This window comes from Artemia sp. Qi Xiang Cuo, chromosome 9, assembly GCF_049724085.1.
Source record: "Artemia sp. Qi Xiang Cuo chromosome 9, ASM4972408v1, whole genome shotgun sequence".
In the NCBI taxonomy this organism is placed as follows: Eukaryota; Metazoa; Arthropoda; class Branchiopoda; order Anostraca; family Artemiidae; genus Artemia; species Artemia sp. Qi Xiang Cuo.
Genome location: NC_142802.1, coordinates 33,906,206 through 33,928,261, shown reverse-complemented (window position 1 = coordinate 33,928,261; position 22,056 = coordinate 33,906,206). Strand labels below are relative to the sequence as shown.

The 22,056-nt window shown below is 35.9% G+C and overlaps 1 protein-coding gene across 1 annotated transcript in view; it reads left to right on the top strand.

Moving 5' to 3' along the window:
• Window positions 1-22,056, top strand: part of LOC148948589 (acetylcholine receptor subunit beta-like 2) — a 285,188-nt gene that overhangs the window by 42,487 nt on the left and 220,645 nt on the right. The window contains 2 exon segments of the mRNA XM_089094973.1: window positions 12,014-12,153; window positions 12,631-12,785. Coding sequence (XP_088951099.1) covers window positions 12,014-12,153; window positions 12,631-12,785 — 295 coding nt within the window.

The window sequence follows — 22,056 nt, the reverse complement described above, 5'->3', positions numbered from 1 at the left end:
CACTCTTTGCATTTGGCTTATTTCAACATTGTCCTTAAAATGTCCTGAAAGCTTCAGTCTAATATTCTAGATCATTCCTGGATGTTGCTAAAGCGCCCTCTTGACAACGTCCATGCACAGAGTGTGTTTTGATTTAGTTAACCATCCCTTAACATTCACTGAAATTTACACGTAAATAACCTTAGTTTTAGCAGTAGTAGCACTAATAGAAATAGAAGTAGCAGTAATTGTAGCAGCAGTAAAAGTAGTAGGAGTAGTAGCAGTAGTCGAAGTGGGTTACAATCACATAGTTTTTGACTACTTCAACATCCCCATTAACATGTGTTAAAAGTTTCAACTTGATGTTTTATTTAGTTCAACTTTCCCTCAATATTCCCTTAAATTTTCTGCTTTTACCCTTAGTCTTCATAGAAATTTCGGTACTTTTGTATTACACCAACCACACTGTTGTTCTTGATTGGTTTAAAATTGGCTTCTCTGTGTGGACTCGCAGACAATCAGTTTAGCCTGAGTGAGATAAAGTACTATGCAGATATATTTATTAAATATTAGTGGATATATTTGCTTAGGTTAGGCATTTAATATAAGCCGTTCTGGATTGCCTGCTTTCCATAATTCTTTGTGGTAGTTTCTATAATTTTTTTACTAAAGTATCATATTTTTATTATATTATGATTACCTAACTTAAATTCTTGAATTTGGTAGGTATAATACGTTAATACGGAAATTTTCACCTTAATACCCTAAGCCGTAGCAACTTAATACCCTAAGTCGTAGTAGAAGAAGTATTTGATGCTGTAGTAGTAGTAGTGTTAGCAGTAATAATAATAGTAGCAGTAATAACAGTAGTAGTAGTAGTAGCAGCAGTAATAGTAGTAGTAGTAGTAGTAATAGTATCACTAGTATTAGTAATAATAGTGGTATTAGTAGAGTAAGTAACAATAGTAGTAGTAGTAGTAGTAGTAGCGCATGTGCACTGCCTTTTGGTCAATTAATATCCTCTCATAATTTCCTGAATGTTCCAACTTAATAACCTAAGCCGTTCCTAAGATACACCCTTTTGATATCCTGAATGCACATAGTGTGTTTGCATTTAGTTGGCCATCCGAGTCACAGTACTTGTAACAATTTTCAAATCTTGTTCCCATGGATTAGTTCCAGCAAATGGCGCTCCACATTCACTGTCTCATCCAATTCCAGAGCTTTACTATACAATCGAATCCAATCTACAGTCTTTGAGTTTCCGAATCCTAAATATATTTGATATGGAAATTTTATTGACAATAAAACTAATGAATTGTAATTTATTCCTGTCCTTTAGTGAATCTATTTTTCTTGTTTCAGTGGAAAAGAACAATTAATGCAAATCCTAGAGAAGTCAGTAAATTAACCCTATTTCCTGGATTCTCGAAACTCTGTTTTTGGACTTGTAGTTATATCTGCCACTTTATACTTGCGATATATTTTCCAGAAATCTTAAACGAAAGTCTGAAATATAAATTTGCCGCAGCTCAGGTATGGTGTAGTGCTGATCAAAAGACAGGTAAAATGAATTTGGAACGCCAAATGAAATATTAAAACATTCGAATAAACCCAACACTACGCTTAATTGACTCGTTTGGTATGTTCATAAGAGGCAACGTTATAGCGTTGCCTATAGTAAAGGCCATACGGCTCCAATGTTTTTTTCCCCAGAGGCACTTTATATGGAATGGGTCGTCGTATAAACTTCAAAAGGGGCTAATTCAATTGGAAATCGAGAGTTTTAGTACCCTTCCTAAGAGTCAAAAGTGACCGGAGGACAACTAGCCCCCGACGCCGTTTTTCCCCAAATACATCCGAAAAAAATTTTGAGGTAGCCATTTCGTTAAAAATAGTTCAAAGATCTTATAATAAAAACTCACGGCTTGACACAAGCCCCCAGGGCCCGGGGACAGGCGTTGTGAGTTATGTCCTGGGGGCAAATGTGGCTCTTATAGAAGGGATGCTCGTAAAAACTTCAGAAAGGTCTCATTTGATTGGAAATTAAAAGGTCTAGTTCACTTTTTTAGGGTGAAAAGAGATCGGAAAGCAATTAACCTCCTCCCCCCTCAAGCCCTTTTCCCCAATTGCATCAGATGAAAATTTTGAGATAGACATTTTTGTGAAAATAATTCAAAGGTCAGATAACAAAACTCCGGTGTCAAAACAACCCCCTAGGGCCCGGGGGCAGGCGTTATAAGTTATGCCCTAGGGGCAAATATGGTTTTTATAGAAAGGATGCTCGTATAAACTCCCGAGAGGGCTCATTTGATTGGAAATTGAAAGTTCTAGTTCACTTTTTATAAGTCAAAAGGGATCGGAGGACAGCTAGCCCTATCGCCGTTCCATATGAAGGACCATAGGCAGGTCATATGGAATAAATCGTCACATAAATTTCAAAGGGAGCTCATTCGATTGGAAGTCTAGAGTTCTAGTGCCCTTTTTAAGAGTCAAAAGTGATCGGAGGGCAACTAGCCACCCCGCCCTGATTTTCCCAAATGAACCCGCTAACAATTTTGATATAGCCATTTTACTAAAAACAGTTCAAAGATAATATAACAAAAACTTCCGGGTTGACAAAAGCCCCCAGGGCCGGGGGCAGGCGTTGTAAGTTACGCCCTGGGGGCATATATGGTTTTTACGGAAGGAATACTCTAATAGACTTCAGAGAGGGCTCATATGATTTTAAATTGAAAGTTCTAAGTTCATTTCTTAAGACTCAAAAGAGATCGGAGGGTAACCAGCCCCCTCCCCCACGTCCATTTTTCCCAAATGCATCCGATTAAAATTTTGATATAGATATTTTCTTAAAAATAGTTCAAGGATAATATAACGAAAACTCCGGTGTCGACACAACCCCGCAGGGCCCAGGGGCAGGCGTTGTAGCTATATAAATTATGACCTGGGGGCATATATGGTTCTTATGGAAGGGATGCTCGTATAAACTTCAAAGAGGGAACATTTGACTAGAATTTGAAAGTTCTAGTACACTTTTAAGAATCAAAAGAGGTCGAAGGGCAACTAGGCCCCCCTCCAGGCCCTTTTTCTCAAACCCATCCGAAAAAACTTTCAGATAGCCATTTTCATAGGTAGCGCGCTAGCGCTGGCTAAGTAAAGAACGATGTGGGCACAATGTGTTTTTTTTCCGTACCCGGGCACTTGGTATCGAAGGAGTTGTCGTAAAAACTTCGAAAAGGGCTCATTCAATTGGAAATTGCAGTGGCTAGTGCCCTTTTTAATAGTCAAAAGTGATTCGAGGGCAACTAGCCCCCCCCCACGCCCATCATTCCCCCAAACACGCCGAATCAAAATTTTTAGATAGCCATTTTGTTCAGCGTAGATGATTTCCTTATAGACATCATACTTCTGAGAAGTAAAATCTTCAGCAGCCCTTGGGGAAAGGGTTGGCAGTTATGCCCTACGGGCATATAAATGTAATGTTGGAACAAGACACTATTTATTATTTTTTCCTTTAGAGATGGGTACTTCTTACCGAAGGAGTCTTCGTAAAAACTTCAAAAGGGGCTCATTCGATTGGAAATTGAGAGTTCTAGTGCCCTTTTTAATAGTTGAAAGTGATTAGAGGGCCTGTTTTAAGTTATGACCTGGGGGCATATAAGGTTTTTATAGAAGGTGTTGTCGTAGAAACTTCAAAACAGGCTCATTCGATTGGAAATTCTAAGGGCTAGTACACTTTTTAATAGTCGAAAGTGATTGGAGGGCAACTAGCCCCCCCACGCCCATTTTTTCCCCAAACACATCCAATCAAAATTTTGAGATAGCCATTTTTTGTTCAATGTAATTGATTTCCACATAGAAAATATGTTTTTGAGGAGGACACTCTCCCACAACCCTCAGGGCAAGCGTTTTAAGTTATGCCCTGGGGGTATATAAGGTTTTTATAGAAAGTGTTGTCGTAGAAACTTCAAAACTGGCTCATTCGATTGGAAATTGGAAGGGATAGTACTCTTTTTAATAGTCGAAAGTAATTGTAGGGCAACTAGCCCCCCCACGCCCATAATTCCCCCAAACTCATCCAATCAAAATTTTGAGATAGCCATTTGGTTCAGCGTAGTTGATTTCCAGATAGAAAATATGTTTTTGAGGAGGACACTCCCCGAAACCCTCAGGGCAAGGGTTTTAAGTTATTCTCTGGGGACATGTAGGTTTTTATAGAAGGTGTTGTCGTAGAAACTTCAAAAAAGGCTCATTCGATTGTAAATTCAAAGGACTAGTTCTCTTTTTAATAGTCGAAAGTGATTGGAGGGCAACTAGCCGCCCCCCCCCACATGCATCATTTCTCCAGACACATCCAATCAAAATTTTGAGATAACCATTTTGTTCAGCGTAGTTGATTTCGACATAGAAAATATGTTTTTGAGGAGGACACTCCCCCAGAGCCCTCAAGGCAAGGGTTTTAAGTTATGCCCTGGGGGCATATAAGGTTTTTAAAGAAGGCGTTATCGTAGAAACTTCAAAAGGGCTCATTCAATTGGAAATTCAAAGGGATAGTGCCCTTTTTAATAGTCAAAAGGGATTGGAGGGCAACTAGCCCCCCGCCCCCACGCCCATCATTCCCCCAAACACATCCATTCAACATTTTTAGATAGCCATTTTATTCAAAGTAGTTGAAAGTTTTGGAAATTAGGTCTTTAAGGATGACAACCCCTCCCCCCCCCAGCCCTCAGGGCAAGGGTTGTAAGTTATGCCCTGGGGGAATATAAAGTTTTTTTGAAAGCGTTGTCGTAGAAACTTAAAAATGGCTCATTCAATTGGAAATTGAAAGGGCTAGTGCCTTTTTTAATAGTTGAAAGTGATTGGATAGCGACTGACACCCCTCTCACGCCCACCATTTTCCAAAACATATCTAATCAAAATTACTGAAAATTTCACTGAAAAAATACAAATGAATGTACATTGTCAGTTTAATATACCTATACAGATATTTAGTAATCAAAATGTTAATATTATTTGATTTATTAAAGTTATAAAAGTAAAAACATTTATATTTTTTTCAGTAAAGTGCAAATTTTGTTCTGACCTTGGGAAGGCATAGGGGTTTTGCGCCTAACTTATGTTAATTTCTGCTCGTTTTGAGTTTGACTCGGTTATTTATTGTAATTTCTGTTCGTTTTGGGTTTCATTTATTTATTGATGCTGATTTGTGGTAGTTTCACGCTTGGTGATTATTTGATTTTATTTTTGCTCATTTTTTGTTTAATGGAGTTCTTTAATTTTCTTTATCAAAGATCATATAACGAAAAGTGCGGATTGACACAACCCTCTAGGGCCCACGGGTAGGCGTTGTAAGTTATGCCCTGGGAAATATATAGTAAGGTTCTTATAGAAGGGATGATCGAAAAAACTTCAAAGAGGGCTCATTTAATTGGAAATTGTTGTGCTGGAAATTGTTCAAAGTTGTCCTGGGGTCATATGTTGTTCTTTTGAAAGGGATGCTCGTATAAACTTCAGAGAGGGTTCATTTGATTGGAAATTCAAAGTTCTAGTTCAGTCTATCCGATATCCGAGGCAAAAATATCCGAGGGCAACTAGCCCTTTTTTCCACAAAGCCATCCAATAAAAATTTGTGTATGAATTTCATTAAAAGTAGTTCAGAGGTCAGATAAGAAAAGCTCCTGTGTCGACAAAAACCCCCATTGCCCCGGTCAGGCATTGTAAGTAATGCTCTGGGGGCAAATATACTGTTTATGGAAGGGATGCCAGTATAAACTTGGCATCATTTGATTGGAAATTAAAACTTCGTTCACTTTAAGAGTAAAAAGAGATCGGAGAGCAACTATCCCCCAGACCACGCCCTATTTTAGTCAAATCCATCCAATAAGAGCTTTGAGAGATTTTTTCAAAATAGTGCAGAGATCATATAGATAAAACTCTGGGGTCGACACAATCCTTCAGGGCCTGGGGTAGACGTTGTAAGTTATGCCTGGGGGGCATATATAGCTCCGAATGATGGAATTTCAGTATAGACATCAGACAGGGCTCATTTGATTGGAAATTGAAAGTTCCAGTTCAGTTTTTAAGAGTCAAAAGAGATCAGAGGGCAACTATCCCCCCACGCAACTTTTCCCACAAATACATCCGATGGCAACTTTAAGATAGACATTTTGTTAAAAATAGTCCAAAGGTCAGATAAAAAACTCCGGTGTCGACACAGCCCCTCAGGGCCCGGGGGCAGGCGTTGCAAGGTTTGCTATGGGGCATATATGATTCTTATGGAAGGGATGGTCGTATAAACTTCAGAGAGGGCTCATTTGATTGGAAAATGAAAGTCTTAGTTCACTTTTAAAGAGTCAAAAGATATCGGAGGGCAACTAGCCCCCCCTCCATGGCCTTTTTTCCTCAAACCCATCCGATAAGAACTTTGAGATAGCCATTTTTTTTTTTTATAGTTCAATTATCATAATACGAAAACTCCGGGGTTGACACAACCCCCCAGGACCCGAGGGCCGGCGTTGTAAGGTATGCCCTGGGGGAATATATAGGTCTTTTGGAAAGGATGCACGTAAAAACTTCAGATAGGGCTCATTTGATTGGACATTGAAAGTTCTAGTTTAGATTTTGAGAGTCAAAAGGGATTGGACTAGCCCCCCCTCCCTACACACCTTTTTCCAAAAATGCACCCAATAAAACTTGTGAGATAGTCATTTTGTTAAAAATAGTTCAAAAGTCAGATAAAAAAAAACTCTGGTGTCGACACAACCCCCCAGGGCCCGGGGGCAGGCGTTGCAAGTTATGCTCTAGGGGTAAATACGGTTCTTATGGAATGGATGCTCGTATAAACTTTGGAGACCGTTCATTTGATTGGAAATTGACAAGGGGGACAAGTGCCATCCCTCAGTTTGGAGTCACTATAGGTTAGAGGTACAATTCTAATGATTTGAGTATTATTTGAAGTCATATTAGGATTTATTTTTTAACTTAAGATACAATTTTCAAGTTATTTATCTTTACAACGTTTTAAATCAGGATTTAGTAATTCATTTACTTTTTAAGAGTCAAAAGAGATCGGAGGACAACAAGCCCCCCCCCCCTCTCCACGCCCTGTTTTCCTCGAACCCATCCGATAAGAATTTTGAGATAGCCGTTTTGTTAAAAATAGTTCAAAAGCCAGATAAGAAAAACTCCAGTGTCGATAAATAAACCCCAGGGCCTGGGGGCAGGCGTTGCAAGTTATGCCCTGGGGGCAAATATGGTTCTTAAGGAAGGGATGCTTGTATAAACTTCAGAGAAGGCTCATTTGAATGGAAATTGAAAGTTCTAGTTAAATTTTTAAGAGCCAAAAGAGATTGGAGGGCCTCGATCCCCCCACACCAGTTTTTTCCCCAAACCCATCCCATAGACATTTTGAGATGGCCATTTTTTTTAAAATAATTCAAAGGTCAGAAAACAAAAAACTCCGGTTGTTGACACAATCCTCCAGGGCCCGGGGGGGCAGGCATTGTAAGTTATGTCCTGGGGCCGTATATGGTTCTCATGAAAGGAATGCTCGTATAAGGATGCTCCTCCACGACTTTTTCTTCCCCAAACCCATCTGATAAAAATTTGAGGTTACCATTTTGTTCAAAATAGTTCAGACATCAGATATTAAACTCCGGTGTCGACAAAACCCCCCAGGGCCCGGGGGCAGGCGTTGCAAGTTATGCCCTGTGGGTAAATACGGTTCTTATGGAAGGAATGCTCGTATAAACTGTGGAGACGGCTCATTTGATTGGAAATTGAAAAGGGGGACAAGTGCCATCCCTCAGATTGGAGTCACTATAGGTTAGAGGTACAATTCTAATGATTTGAGTAATATTTGAAGCCATATTAGGATTTATTTTTTAACTTAAGATACAATTTTCAAATTATTTATCTTTACCACGTTTTAAATCAAGATTTAGTAATTCATTTACTTTTTAAGAGTCAAAAGAGATCGGAGGACAACCAGCCCCCTCCCTCTCCACGCCCTATTTTCCTCGAACCCATCCGATAAGAATTTTGAGTTAGCCGTTCTGTTAAAAATAGTTCAAAAGCCAGATAAGAAAAACTCCGGTGTCGATAAAAAACCCCCAGGGCCTGGGGGCAGGCGTTGCAAGTTATGCCCTGGGGGCATATATGGTTCTTATGGAAGGAATGCTTTTATAAACTTCAGAGAAGGCTCATTTGAATGGAAATTGAAAGTTCTAGTTAAATTTTTAAGAGCCAAGAGATCGGAGGGCCTCGATCCCCCCACACCAGTTTGTTCCCCAAACCCACCCCATACACATTTTGAGATGGCTCTTTTTTAAAAATAGTTCAAAGGTCAGAAAACAAAAACTCCGGTTGTTGACACAAGCCCCCAGGGCCCAGGGGGGGGGGCAAGCATTGTAAGTTATGTCCTGAGGCCGTATATGGTTCTCATGAAAGGAATGTTCGTATAAGGATGCTCCTCCACGAGTTTTTCTTCCCCAAACCCATCTTATGAAAATTTGAGGTTACCATTTTTGTTAAAAATAGTTCAGACATCAGACATTAAACTCCGGTGTCGACAAAACCTCCCAGGGCCCAGGGAAAGGCGTTGTAAGTTGTGCTCTGGGGGCATATATGGTTCTTATAGAAGGCATGCTCGCATAAACTTAAGAGAGGGCTCATTTGATTAAAAATGGAAAGTTCTAGTTATCTTTTAAAGAGTATTAATAGATCGAAGGGCTATTAGCCCCTCTCCCCACGCCGTTTTCTCCCTAAACCCGTCCGATAAAAATTTGAGATAGCCACTTTGTTCAAAATAGATCCAAAATCAGAGAATAAAAACTCCGAGGTTGACACAAATGCATTTTTACTTTGAAATTGGTACTTTTATATCAGTTTTGATACTTTGATGAACATATGATCTTGAAAAAAAGTTTGATTTTGGAATAAGCAATTTTTAAAAACTTGAAACTTTTTGCAATAAAAAAATTTTTTTTTAAAAAATCTCCGAAAAAGAAGTTTTTCAAAGAAACGTAAAAGGCCATTTTAAATTTAAGATGAACAGATAAAAATACCTGTTAAAATTCAAACTCAAAATGACAAGAAATTACTATTAAAGAATAAATGAAACCCTAAACGAAAAGAAATTTAATAAACAATCATAGCAAAAAACATACAACAAGTAATAATATAAATGAATAAATAGATTTCAAAGCGAGTAATGCTTAAATTGAATATGCAAATCAAGCCTAACAAGAAAAAAATATTTTGCTATTGAACTATAAATGAAACTCAAAACGAACAGAAATTAAATAAATAATCAATGCCAACAAACATACAATAGATACTAATGTAAATGAATAAATAAATCTTAAAACGAGTGAAACTTAAATTGAATATACGAAACAAGCCTGAGACGAAGAAAAATCACTACAAAAAACACTTTGGGTATCGCCTCCTTCTCTCACTGTAAAAGTCTAAAACCTACTGCGTCATTGGCGCTTTACTGAAAACTATATGGGTCTTGAATAGTCTTTGAAAGTATAAACAACATCAAATTGAGTATTTGATATATAATGATATTAATTGTTGAAAGATCCATCAGTTCAAGATTTTATTTCACTGTAATTTTATTTTCATTTTCATTAGTGTAAGAACTGGAAAAGAAAATATTTGTAATAGAATTCGTTTTCAGTGAAGCACCAATGACGCAGCAGGCTTTTAATTTTAACAGTTAAGGAAGGGGGAAGCATCCAAACTCTTGTTTGTATTGAAACTATATTCGTCTTGAATAATTTTAAAAAGAACTACTAAATTAAACTGAATATTAGATGTATATGATATTAATTGCTGAAAGCTCATCAGTTCAAAATTTTACTGTAATTTTAATCGTTATTTTGAAAAACTAAGTACAAAAGAAAATATTTGTACTAAAATTTGTTTTCAGTAAAGTGCCAATGACGCAGTAGGTTTTAGACTTTTACAGTGAGAGAAGGAGGTGATACCCAAACTCTTGTTTGTAGTGATTTTGTTCGTTTCAAGCTTGGTTTGCATATTGATTTTAAGTTTCACTCATTTTAGGATTTATTTATTCGTTGCATTGATTGTTTATTTAATTTCTGTTCGTTTTGATTTTCGTTTATACTTCAATAGCAAAATATTTTTTTCCCTTTTAAGCTTGATTTGCATATTCAATTTAAGCATTACTCGCTTTTAGATCCATTTATTCATTTGTATTATTACTTGTATGTTTTTTTGTTTTGATTGTTTATTTAATTTCTGTTCGGTTTGGATTTCATTTATTCTTTAATAGTAATTTCTGGTCGTTTTGAGTTTGAATTTTAACAGGTATTTGTATCTGCTGATCACGCAAAAGTAAAACTAGAACCTACAGTATCATTTTTCATTGCTAGGAACTTTTCACCAGCCTGCAGAAAAAGAATTTTTTCAATTGAAAGTAAAGAGCGACATTAAAAACTGAAACAATCAGGAATTATCCGGTAAATGAGGGACTCACTCCTCCCCAATCTCTCGCTTTTCATGCTAAAGTTTTATTTCACTTTACCTTAGATCCTCCAGAGTCAGGAATGGTGCTGTTTGAGGCTAATATTCAATGACCCACTGACCCTCCTAGATAATAGCTGACGCAAAATTATGCATCAACGTAAATAATTTTATCAAGAATCAAGTAAATTAACTTGGTTAAATGAAGCTTTACAAGAAGTGTTTATATTAACCGTTGATTTACTCTGTTACTCTTTAGGGACGAATGCGCCATTATACGGCAGCACTGCCTCTGAAACCGAGAAGCTAATTATAGTTTTTCAATACTTCTAAATTGATTGGCATTAACAGATTTCGCAAAAGCAACTTTGCCCTCTTTAGGTCAAAATTGTTGTTCGGTACCATAAAATGACAGAAAAGGTCACTTTTCTGTGCTACAATCTTTCTGGCTACTGAAAAAGGGTACTATCTCCGTTTGAATGAGCCGTCTCCTGATTTTATAAAACCATTGGCTCAAAACAATAACCCTAAAAAAACGCACACTTCCGTGATGTTTCATTCTCGGAAAAACAAAATACAGCTAGGAGGTTGAAACGTCTTCAAAAGGGTTTTCTAATGCGCTGTTTCTGATAACATAAATTTCATCAAGATCACTTGTTGCTATGGATGTACTTCCTCCCTTTTTAAAAGTATGGCAAATTTTATCAGGATTGTACTGATGGGAAGATTTAAACTTAATGTATTTTATATTTGGAATCAGAATAAAAGCTTATTTTTTTGTTATTTTTGTTGTTATCAAAACTCCCTTTTTCAGTCTCTATTCCTATTAGCCTGGGTCAATCCTTACTTAAGGTTCGTTAACACAAACTGTTTGGTTAACTGGCTTGTCTAGGGATTATACTTATAACTGCATAAGTAGCTATAGGAAAGCTCAAATAAGGAAACAACATAGCCATTAGAGCAAGCAAAGGTTCTTGAGGAGATATTGACTCCTTTAAAAAAGAGCTATTTCCTTTCTTTGAGTTTGCAACTAACAGTGGAAGCAACTTGGAAGTAATCGAAAGGTTTTCTGGGCATATTTGCCTTATTCGGTATTTAAAAAGGTTTCTGTGTATTTAGGAGTATGGCGCTTATGAAGAGTAGTATTTTAGTGAAATGATTAAAGCTTATTTTTAAGATAATTAGGATACAAGGCCGTACTATATGACCCAAAAGGGTCTAGACTCGGATGCAGATTGGAAATCCCCCTTTCTGTCGTATATTTATAGTGATTACTAAATCAGTCTACGGTTGGATTTAAATTAGTCTTATTTCTCTCCAAATACCCAGTATTTTTCCTTGTGTTGTTGTCCCTTTTAAGCTTTAGGCTAAGCTGTTTTAACGAGTTAACAAATATCCTTGTTTTGTATCTGTTGTTTAAAAACAATTCATTTATTTTTAAAAATCTCTTTAAAGGATAGTATGATGGGTTCTATTACACAGTTTGGATCATACGAAAAAAAGTATGTTTATTATTACTTAATTTTTGCCACTTTTTTAGAATCATTTGGAAGTCCTGATGCCAAGCGGCTTTATGATGACCTCCTAAGTAACTACAACAGATTGATTCGTCCTGTTGAAAATAACACGGATATAGTCAAAGTTTATCTGGGCCTGAAATTGTCACAACTAATAGATGTGGTAAGCACTATATTAACCGTACGGTTTTAAAATAAAAATACTAGGGTCCAGTAATAGACCAAAAACAATATGTTCTCCATCCCAGATAAGAGAACTAAAATTAAAATGCCTGTAAATAAAGGTTTTACTGTTTAAGTCTTACTTAAAAAAAAATAGGTCATTAGCTCCATAAATAATTACAAGTTTTCTATATATGTGGTGGGAGAATGGAGGAAGGGATCAACATTTGGCATTATGTAACTATAATGATAATGTTACGGCAAAGAGGTAGATCCAGAATAATCTAGATAGAGGTACTGAATAGATGTAAGGTATTCTTATATACTGCTCAGATTTCCGTTAATCAAACCATCTTTTAAAGTAGGCCTTTATATGTAGTATTCCAACCAAAATAAGACCGTATTAGTATATATAAGTTTTACATAATATCGTAGCTCTGTAATATCATAGACACATCTTTAATCCTTTTTTCCTTAGAACTTGAAAAATCAAGTGATGACAACAAATGTATGGGTTGAGCAGCGATGGATGGATTACAAACTGGCTTGGGATCCTGAAGAATATGGTGGAGTGGAGATGTTATATGTTCCTTCTGAACACATATGGCTTCCAGATATTGTACTTTACAACAAGTAAGTAGCTAGAGACTGCATTAAAAAATTGACTAATTTATTAGACCACTCTGACTTTCCTTTTCATACAATTAAATGATTATGCAATATCAAATAAGACTTTTAATCTAATCTAGACAGTGAAGTTTGAAAGAGAAAGTTTGGTTGATACTAATTAAAGTCCGAATATTTTGGCTAAACTAGATTATATAGTTAACATATGTTAGAAAACAGCCCAAAAAGCAGAAGAAAACTAAACAATGAAGAACCTCTACTTAACCGGGAAGGATGCTGGTAAAAATCACATCATGAAGTTCAACATACCTGAAAAACCTAAAGCAGAGGTTTCAAGCTCTTTTCTACAAAAACAGAAAATTAGTTGTTTTTTTTCCAAATCTTGGTCTGTGACCATCTGGAATGATGGTTATGGATGAGAGTTTTTTTTCACGAGGAATTTTACAGACTACGGATCTTAGAATGTCAGAAGCGGGCTCATTCGATAAAAATATTAAGGTTTTAATGTATGTTTTAAGTAGCAAAGAAGTTGTGAGAGCAAAGTGGTTACTATGACCGTTTTGTGCCAATTTTCGGAACAGTTATGAGGACAAAACGAGCACGAATTAAAGTAAATAGTGTTTTTTATTTGTTTTTTTTTTTTTGGAGTGGAGGGATGCTGCCTCCTTGATAGCCTTTCTTAACTTTAACATCTTGACTTTTTTTTTTACCTCAAAGCTTCCAAAATGAATGCTTTAAGTCCAATCTAATCAAAATCTAAAGGTCTCATTACGAAAAAAAAGGGCTGGGCTATAGCCCCCACTACGTTCCATGGATGAGGAATGCAGCAGGGGGTAGGGTTTGATTTAAAGAAGCTTCAGTGTAAAAATCTATAAGAGCTAACTTTCAAGCCTTCAACAGACAGCTAGAAAACTCTTCTGGCATAGTGTTTTTGTAGGCAATGGGCCTTTTTGACGTGAGTCTCGTCACCTTTTGGTGAACCCACTGGTAGGATAATCACAATACTTCAACAATGAAAGGACCCATTTAGTTTCATTTGTTTTAAGCAAAACAACCTATTCCAAACCCTTTCCGCAGCGATAAATCCTCCCATCTTAAGTTATTATGTAAATTAGTTATAAGACTAATTTTGATTTTTCTGATACTTGTAAGACTATGTATCCAAAGCATGAGCACCGTCAGAAAATTTTCCACTACAAGAAAAAAACAACTTTTAGCTCAAATGCTTTGAAAGGGTAACGGCCAACAAATACTTGCAATTAGCGACATCGCCACATCTATATTCGTGGAGAAACAAATTTTGTTCGTTTTAAGTTATTAATTAAAAAAAAAAAATTTCTGAAAAAGAAGTTTTCTAAAGAAAAGTAAAGGCCATATGAATCTTAAGATCAGAAGAAATAGAAACCTCAATAACTGAAACTCAAAGCAACCAGAAATTACTGAATAAATGAAACCCAAAACGAACAGAAATTAAATAAACAATCATAGAAAATACACATACAACACAACAGGTACTAATATAAATTAGTAGTATTATAAATTAGTAGTATTATAATTAGTAGTATGTAAATTAGTATCTCAAAACGAGTAAAGCTTAAGTTGAATATGCAAATCAAGCTTAAAATGAACAAATATATTATGCTATTGAGGCACAAATGACGCCCCCTCTATGCATCCATCTGGTGTTCCTGAAGATGAAAGGTATGCTCACTTTGAATTGGAATTTTCGTTTCCTGAAACCCTATCTTCAGGATCAGTATGATAAAGAATTAGATGCCTTCTTAGCTTCTTCGCCAAAAACACATTACACCGTGACAATTCGAGCAATAGAAGAAGCAACCCAAAAATTAAAGTGGAAGTCTTCCAGCAGCTTTGATTGTGTGGGAGCTGTGCATCTAAAGAACGGAAGCCCTCTTCTAACCCAACACCTCACACTGCTAATGCAGATAATATTCACTCAATGGGCTGTACCCTCAAGATTCTGTATCGGTGACCTTACTCCGATCCACAAGAAGGGAAAAGCAGTACCCCACAATAGGGACGAACTCGAAGCAACTTGCTATAAACCCCATACCAATTTGGATTCAAACGAGGAACTGGCTGTGCTGACGCTCTCGCTGTAGTAGTAAAGGCTCTTATTGATGTCGATTCTGTAAGAGAAAGTCTAGTTCTTGCTGGCCACGACGTAAGACGCGCATTTGACTCACTCATTCACTCTGCAAATTTTTCACTAGGGATATGCATACGTATACTAGGGATATGGATACACGGCTATCCATTCGACTGAAACTTCTGCCAGATAAAAATTCGCCTCCGATTCCTAGGAAAAGGCTCATACCTATCTTAAAGGGGGCTCGACAAAGTGAAGTTTCTTCCCCCAATTTCTTCAATAATTACGTCATTGAGGCTCCAGACCAATGCCTCTGCTCTTTAATTTTGGGATCTATTAATCTGTCGCTTGTGTGCTACGCGGATAATATTCTGAATCTCTGTCGTACGCTACAGTGAATCAGTGAAATTTTCAATATCCTTCAAGTTGAATACCTCAAGGTTGGGCTTCAGTTCAATTTGGCGAAGTCCGAAATAGTTCAAAGGTTCAGCCTGCTGATCATTTAGTATACTTAGGCCTCCTCATCGGGTCCTCTCTACTTCAAACTAGATCTCTTCTCATCGAGCATCTTAACCGTCGAATTTCAGCATCTTACACCTCTATTATCAGTTGCAAGTTCCGCTTCAATCGTCATCTCTTAGCTAGCCTGTTCAATGCAGTAGCCCTCCCCCATATATTGTACATCGCCCCATTTTGGAAAATATTTACAAAATCTGAAAAGTCAAAAATCCGTTCGCTATTTTTCCGTTTTGCAAAATATTTACTACGTCTATCACCTTGGCACAGAAATTCACCTATAGTTAAAAAATACAAAATTGCAGTCCCATAAATAGCTATCTCTCGAGTTATTGGAAAACATAATAGAAAAGTAGCTGGTCATGAGCTAGGCCCACTTCTAGTGCAATAGCTTCGTCTGCTGTTGATTTTTTTTTTTATATATTTTTATGTATGAATATTTTAATGTTGTATCTGTGAATTTGCTTTTGCTTTGTTTGATTTTGGTGTTATTTTGTCCTTAGATTAGCTTCGTTTTGATTTTTTTATTATTCTTATTTTATCCTTGATCTTGTCAATATTTGTCCTTGGTTTTGTCGATATTTGTCATGTACTATTGTTTTCTTTTCTTTTTTTTTCTCATATTTTGTTCCGTCCTTTTCAAGTTTTTGTAGACGCGTTTTCAATAAATAAATAAATAACAAACAAACAAACAATAGTTACTAGAATAAATGAGTAAATAAATTTTAAAAGAAGTGAAAATGAAATTGAATATGCAAATCCAGCTTGAAACGAACAAAAGTCACTACAAAGAAGAGTTTGGGTTTTGCCTCCTTCTTTCACTGTAAAAGTCTAAAAGCTACTGCGTCATTGACGCTTTACTGAGAATTATATGTGTCTTAAACAGTCTTGGAGAGTACAAATAAAATCAAACTGAATGTTTGATATATAATGCCATTAATTTGTTCATTTATATTAGTACCTGTTATATGTTTTTTTATGATTGTTTATTTAGTTTCTGTTTGTTTTGGGTTTCATTTATTCTTTAATAGTAATTCCGGGTTGTTTTTGACTTTGTGTTATTGTAGGTTTCCATATCTTCTAATCTAAAATTTCACATGGCCTTTACTTTTCTTTGGAAAACTTCTTGTACGGATTTTTTTAAAAATTAATTTCTGTTCGTTTTTGATCGAAAAAGTTTCAAGTTTTTCAAAATTCTCTATTTCAAAATAATTTTTTTCAGGCCGGATTGAAAGCTTTGAAGTCTCTAGGCTCATGCGTTTTAGCCGCTCCGTTTTTGCAAGATTTTGTCAGAAATCCCCAAAACTTCGGGAATAGCGAAAGCCGCAGCGCCTAGTGGGCCTATTGGTAATTGCTGGTCTGGTTTATCTGCAATTATCATTTTATTTTCAATGTTGTAATAAGAACAAAAAAAAATTGTAATATAATTCTGGTTAGTAAAGCGCCAAACACGCAGGATGCCAGAAGCTGAACTCAAATAGGGACCTCGTCAATAATGTATACATTTGAAACTGTTGGTAGCAAAGAAATAAATACGTACAGATCAGTAATACGCAATTGTCTCGCCTTTTTTCAAACATTGAAACGTTGAGCACCCTTTAATCTCAAAATGAATCAACATCCTTCATGAAACCAAAAAAATTGAATTAAAAGCTGCAATTATAGCTTTACTAAGGAAATGAAAGGACTCCAGTACTTATAGGCGTAACACTAAAGTTACATAGGCCTTATGCTAATACCGTTAGAGAAACGGGAAGTGACCATACTCTTGTTTTTGGTGAAGAAACGATTCAGTAAAAGTACTTAGCCCCTACTCCCTGAAAATGACCGTGGTCTAACAACCATCCCTTAATCCGATTCTCACTTGTGTTTAAATTTTGTTCTCCCAATAATTATCATAGACAGCGCAATTGTGCTGCCTAAGTAAAGAACGATGTTGGCAAGAAGTATTATTATTATTATTTTTTGGTTTCCATACCAGGGCACGTATCGGAGGAGTTGTTGTAGAAACTTCGAAAAGGGCTCATTCGATTGGAAATCGGAATGGCTAGTGCCCTTTTAGTAGTCGAAAGCGATTGGAAGGCAACTAACATCCCTTCCAGACCCACCATTTCCCTAAACACATCCTGTCAAAATTTTGAGATAGCCATTTTGTTCAGCGTAGTTGATTTCCACATAGAAATTATATTTTTGAGGAGGACAATCCCCCACAGCCCTCAGGGCAAGGGTTGTAAGTTATGCCCTGGGGGCATATAAGATTTTTCTAGAAAGCGTTGTCTTAGAAACTTCAAAAAAGGAGCATTCGATTGGAAATTCAAAGGGTTAGTGCCCTTTTTAATAGTCAAAAGGGATTGGAGGGCAACTAACCCCCTCTCATGCCCACCTTTTCCCCAAACATGTCCAGTCAAAATTTTGAGATAGCCATTTTATTCAATGTAGATGAAAGTTCTAAAAGTTACGTGTTTAAGGATACAAACCCCCCTACAGCCCTCAGGACAAGGGTTATAAGTTATGCCCTTGGGGCATATAAGGTTTTCATAGAAAGTGTTGTCGTAGAAACTTGAAAAGGGGCTCATTCGATTGGAAATTGAAATTGCTAATGCCCTTTTTAATAGTCGGAAGTGATTGAAAGGCAACTAACACCCCTTCCACGCCCACCATTTATCCAAACACTTCCAATAAAAATTTTTAGACAGACATTTTGTTCAAGGTAAGTAGGGAGGGGGACACTATTTCGAAGCTTACAAGATTACAGCCAATCAGAGGGACTGGAATACGAAGCTTACAAGAGCCCATCCTCTTTCTAGACCAATCACGGGAGTCGGAAATACTAACGGGAGTGACGTAACATGTTCACTGAATACGAGCATGACAATGTTATTGATCTACTAACGGTACAAGATTACAAACCTATTTCTAGGTCAATGGATTGGGAGTTGGAAATCATGAGGGGAATTAATAAACTAAAAGGCTTCATTTTCTTTAGGCTTAGCGATAAATTCAGGAATTATTGTTATTTCGAAGCCTTTATAACGCATCTGGGCTCTTGAATTCATCTCTTTGATAACCTAGATTTAAGATGTTTCCAAGTGCAACAGATACAGAGGGGAATGACTATGGCTTCACTTTGGGGAGAGATGAAGTATTTAGTTAGCAGTGTATATGCGATATGTAATTTAATATTCTATAGGCTTAGAAATACATTCTGGAATTATTATTATTTCGAAACTTTTATAACGCAACATGGTATAAATGTTAGAATAACAAAACAAGTATCAATCTTAGGAAACGGTTACGATGACAAGAAGATTTTGGGACCTAACTTGGCTTTACTTCACGATTGTGTTCTTTATAATACACATGTAGCAATTGAACAGTGTTGCCAATATAAAATATGGTTTAGCATTAGGGTATGCTAAAAAGTTGAAATTAATAAAGATGTATATGCCAAGAAAAGAATTTTACTAGAGAACTTCAGAACAATCTTTAGAAATCCGTAAAAATTAACTAGTGAGATGATTATGGGTTTGAACCATCAAGGACCACAGCCACCAATGAACCTAACCACCAAGGACCTCAACCTCCAGGGATCTCACTATCCCCAACCTCCAAGGGGCCCACGCTCTCCAGCTTTTTGGGGCCCTCCCTCCCCCAATTTTTTTACATTAAATTTTTTTTTTTTAATGATGTTTTTTTCAACCTTTTTTTTACATGTCTTAGAATGAGATGAAACATACTTAAAACATTAAAACTTTACATTTATTATTTTCCAAACTCAGAATGAGAATGGTATAGATATGTTAGTCATGACCTTTACTATTAGAAAAATAATGTTTGTAGTAGCCTTTTTTTGGATTGAATTTTTTTTCGGACTTCGAAATTATTCAACTTTTTTTTCTTTTTTTTTCTTTTTTTTTGGACTGAATTTTTTTCTGCACTTAGAAATTATTCAACTTTTTTTTACGTATCTTAAAATGAAGTGAAAAATGCTTACAGCTCTACTAATCGTACTCTATGCTTGCTCATAGACACGACGCGGCTTTCTCTCTGGTACTCTATGGCGGGTTATCGACACTACCTAGTTTATTGCATGTATTAAATCAGTATTTTTTACACAGTGGAACGATAAACACATAAGTCGTATCTTAAAAAAGTGAAGTTGGAGCATTTTAAGAAAGTGTGTTCACTTGTTAATGTTATTGTAGCATTGAATGCCGACATGGAGAAGTATTTGAAGTATGAAACAAGTACAAGAAGTAGCACTATTGGAAATGTATGCGTGCATTGTCATGAAGGTAAGAAATTAAATATCTTTGGAGTACCAAAAAATTCAACTCTTATGATGGTGGATATGTGAGTTTGAGATCTACGGAGATGATCGCACTCAAAGAGAATACCAACATAAAAATAATAGTTGATGAAGAGGGGCATTTTATTGCTAGTGCTTGTGGTAACATGTTACCTTGTGTTACACCCCATCGTCAGCTTTCGGGTATTAGCATTCAACGGAAGATCAAAAGAAGACAGGCATACTCTCCCAGTAATATCATAAACCATATCTTGTCTACGTGCTGGAACCGTCACCTGTGTAAAAATAATGTGATAATAGACAGTAAAATTGCCAGAAAAATAAAAGGGGCATTGGCAGAAAATATCATTAAGGAACATAAAGATGAATCGATGAAAAACAAAGTGCCAGCAAAAGTCACTACTATTGATCAAACAATTAATGAATCAAATAATAGCAAAGATGAAATGCATATTGAACCTGTGGATGACCCCCCCCAGTAGAAATGTGTTCACATGTTATTGTTATTTTAGCGTTGAATGCTGACAAGGAGAAGTATTTGAACTATGAAACAAGTAAAAGTGGTAGCACTATCGGAAACGTATGCGTGCGTTGTCATGACACTAAGGAATTCAATTTCTTTGGAGTACCAATAAATTCAATTATACAAATAGTGGATATTTGCGAAAGTAGCATTTCCAGAGAAGTTAGTACACAAAGAGAATGCCAACATAAAAATAAATAGTTGATGAAGAGGGGTATCTTCTTGCTAGTGCTTCTGGTAACATGCTACCTATTGATAGAACCTATCGTCATCTTTTAGGTATGAGCATTCAACTGAAAGCAAAAGGGGAAAATAAAGGCCTACTCTTCAACTAATATCATAAACCATATCTTGTCTACGTGCCGGAACTGTTACCCTTGTAAAAATAATGTTGTAATAGACGGTAAAATTGCCGGAAAAAGGGTATTGGTAGAAAGTATCACTAAGGAATATAAAGATGAATCAATGAAAAACAAAGTGCCAGCAAACGTTACTACCATTGATCAAATAGACAATGAATCGAATAATAGCAAATATGAAATGTATATTGAACCTGTCGGTGACACACCAGTAAAAATTGTGTATGACTCAAAATGGAATAATGATTATTCTACTGATCACGAGCTAAGAGATGACAATAGCTACAATATCAAGGGAGGAACATGGTGAACTATTTTATGGAACAGATTCAAAATGTCCATAGTTGCTCATTGATATTAATAATGTATCATAATATATTTTTTACATTAATATTATACATGACATTATTTCATTAAAAATATACTATGCATTACATTGTTATGTGTTCATTATTTTTAGATTATGCTAGCATATCAAACGTTTATAATGTCTATTGAAACATCGGAGATGTAAGAAAAGGAAATTGCATACATCTATTGTCAGACACATGAGATAACATTGACAAAATCTAAGTATCAGAGTGAATAAATTTTTCTATCAACATCTTTGTCAGATACATCGGATAAAATTGACTAAATCTAAGTATCAGATTGAACAAATTCTTTAACAACATCCTTTGTTAGATACGTTACATAACATTGTCAAAATCTATGTATTAGAGTGGATAAATTCGATATCAACTTCCTTTTGTCTGATACATCAGATAACATTCACAAAATCTAAGCATCAGAGTGAATAAATTGTGTATCATCGTTTTTTGTATGATATGTATGATAAAAATCAGAAAGTCTAAGTATCAGAGTGAATGAATTCTTTATAAATATCTTTTTGACAGATACGTTTGATAACACTGACCAAATCTAGGTATCATAGTGAATAATTTCCTTATCAACTTCTTTTGTTGGATAGCTCGGGATAAAATTGATAAAATCAAAGTATCAGAGCGAATAGATTCTTTATTAACATCATTTGCCAGAAATGTCAGTTAACATTATTGAAACCTAAGTGTCAGAGTGATTAAATTCTCTATCAACGTCTATTGTCAGATACATGGGATAACATTGACAAAATCTAAGTATCAGAGTGAATAGAATTGAGAAAATCTAAGCATCAGAATAAATCAATTCTTATCAATATCATGTTACAGATACGTTTGATAGTGTCAGAGTGAATAAATTATGTGTCATTGTCTCAATTCATTGTCTTTTGTCGGATATGATTGATAAAATTGAGCAAATCTAAGAATCAGAGTGAATAAATTCTTTATCAATGTCATTTTGACGGATTAGTTTGATAACACTGACCAAATCTAAGTATCATAGTGAATAAATTCTATATCAACTTCTTTGTCGGATACATCAGATAACATTCACAAAATCTAAGTATCAGAGCGAGTAAA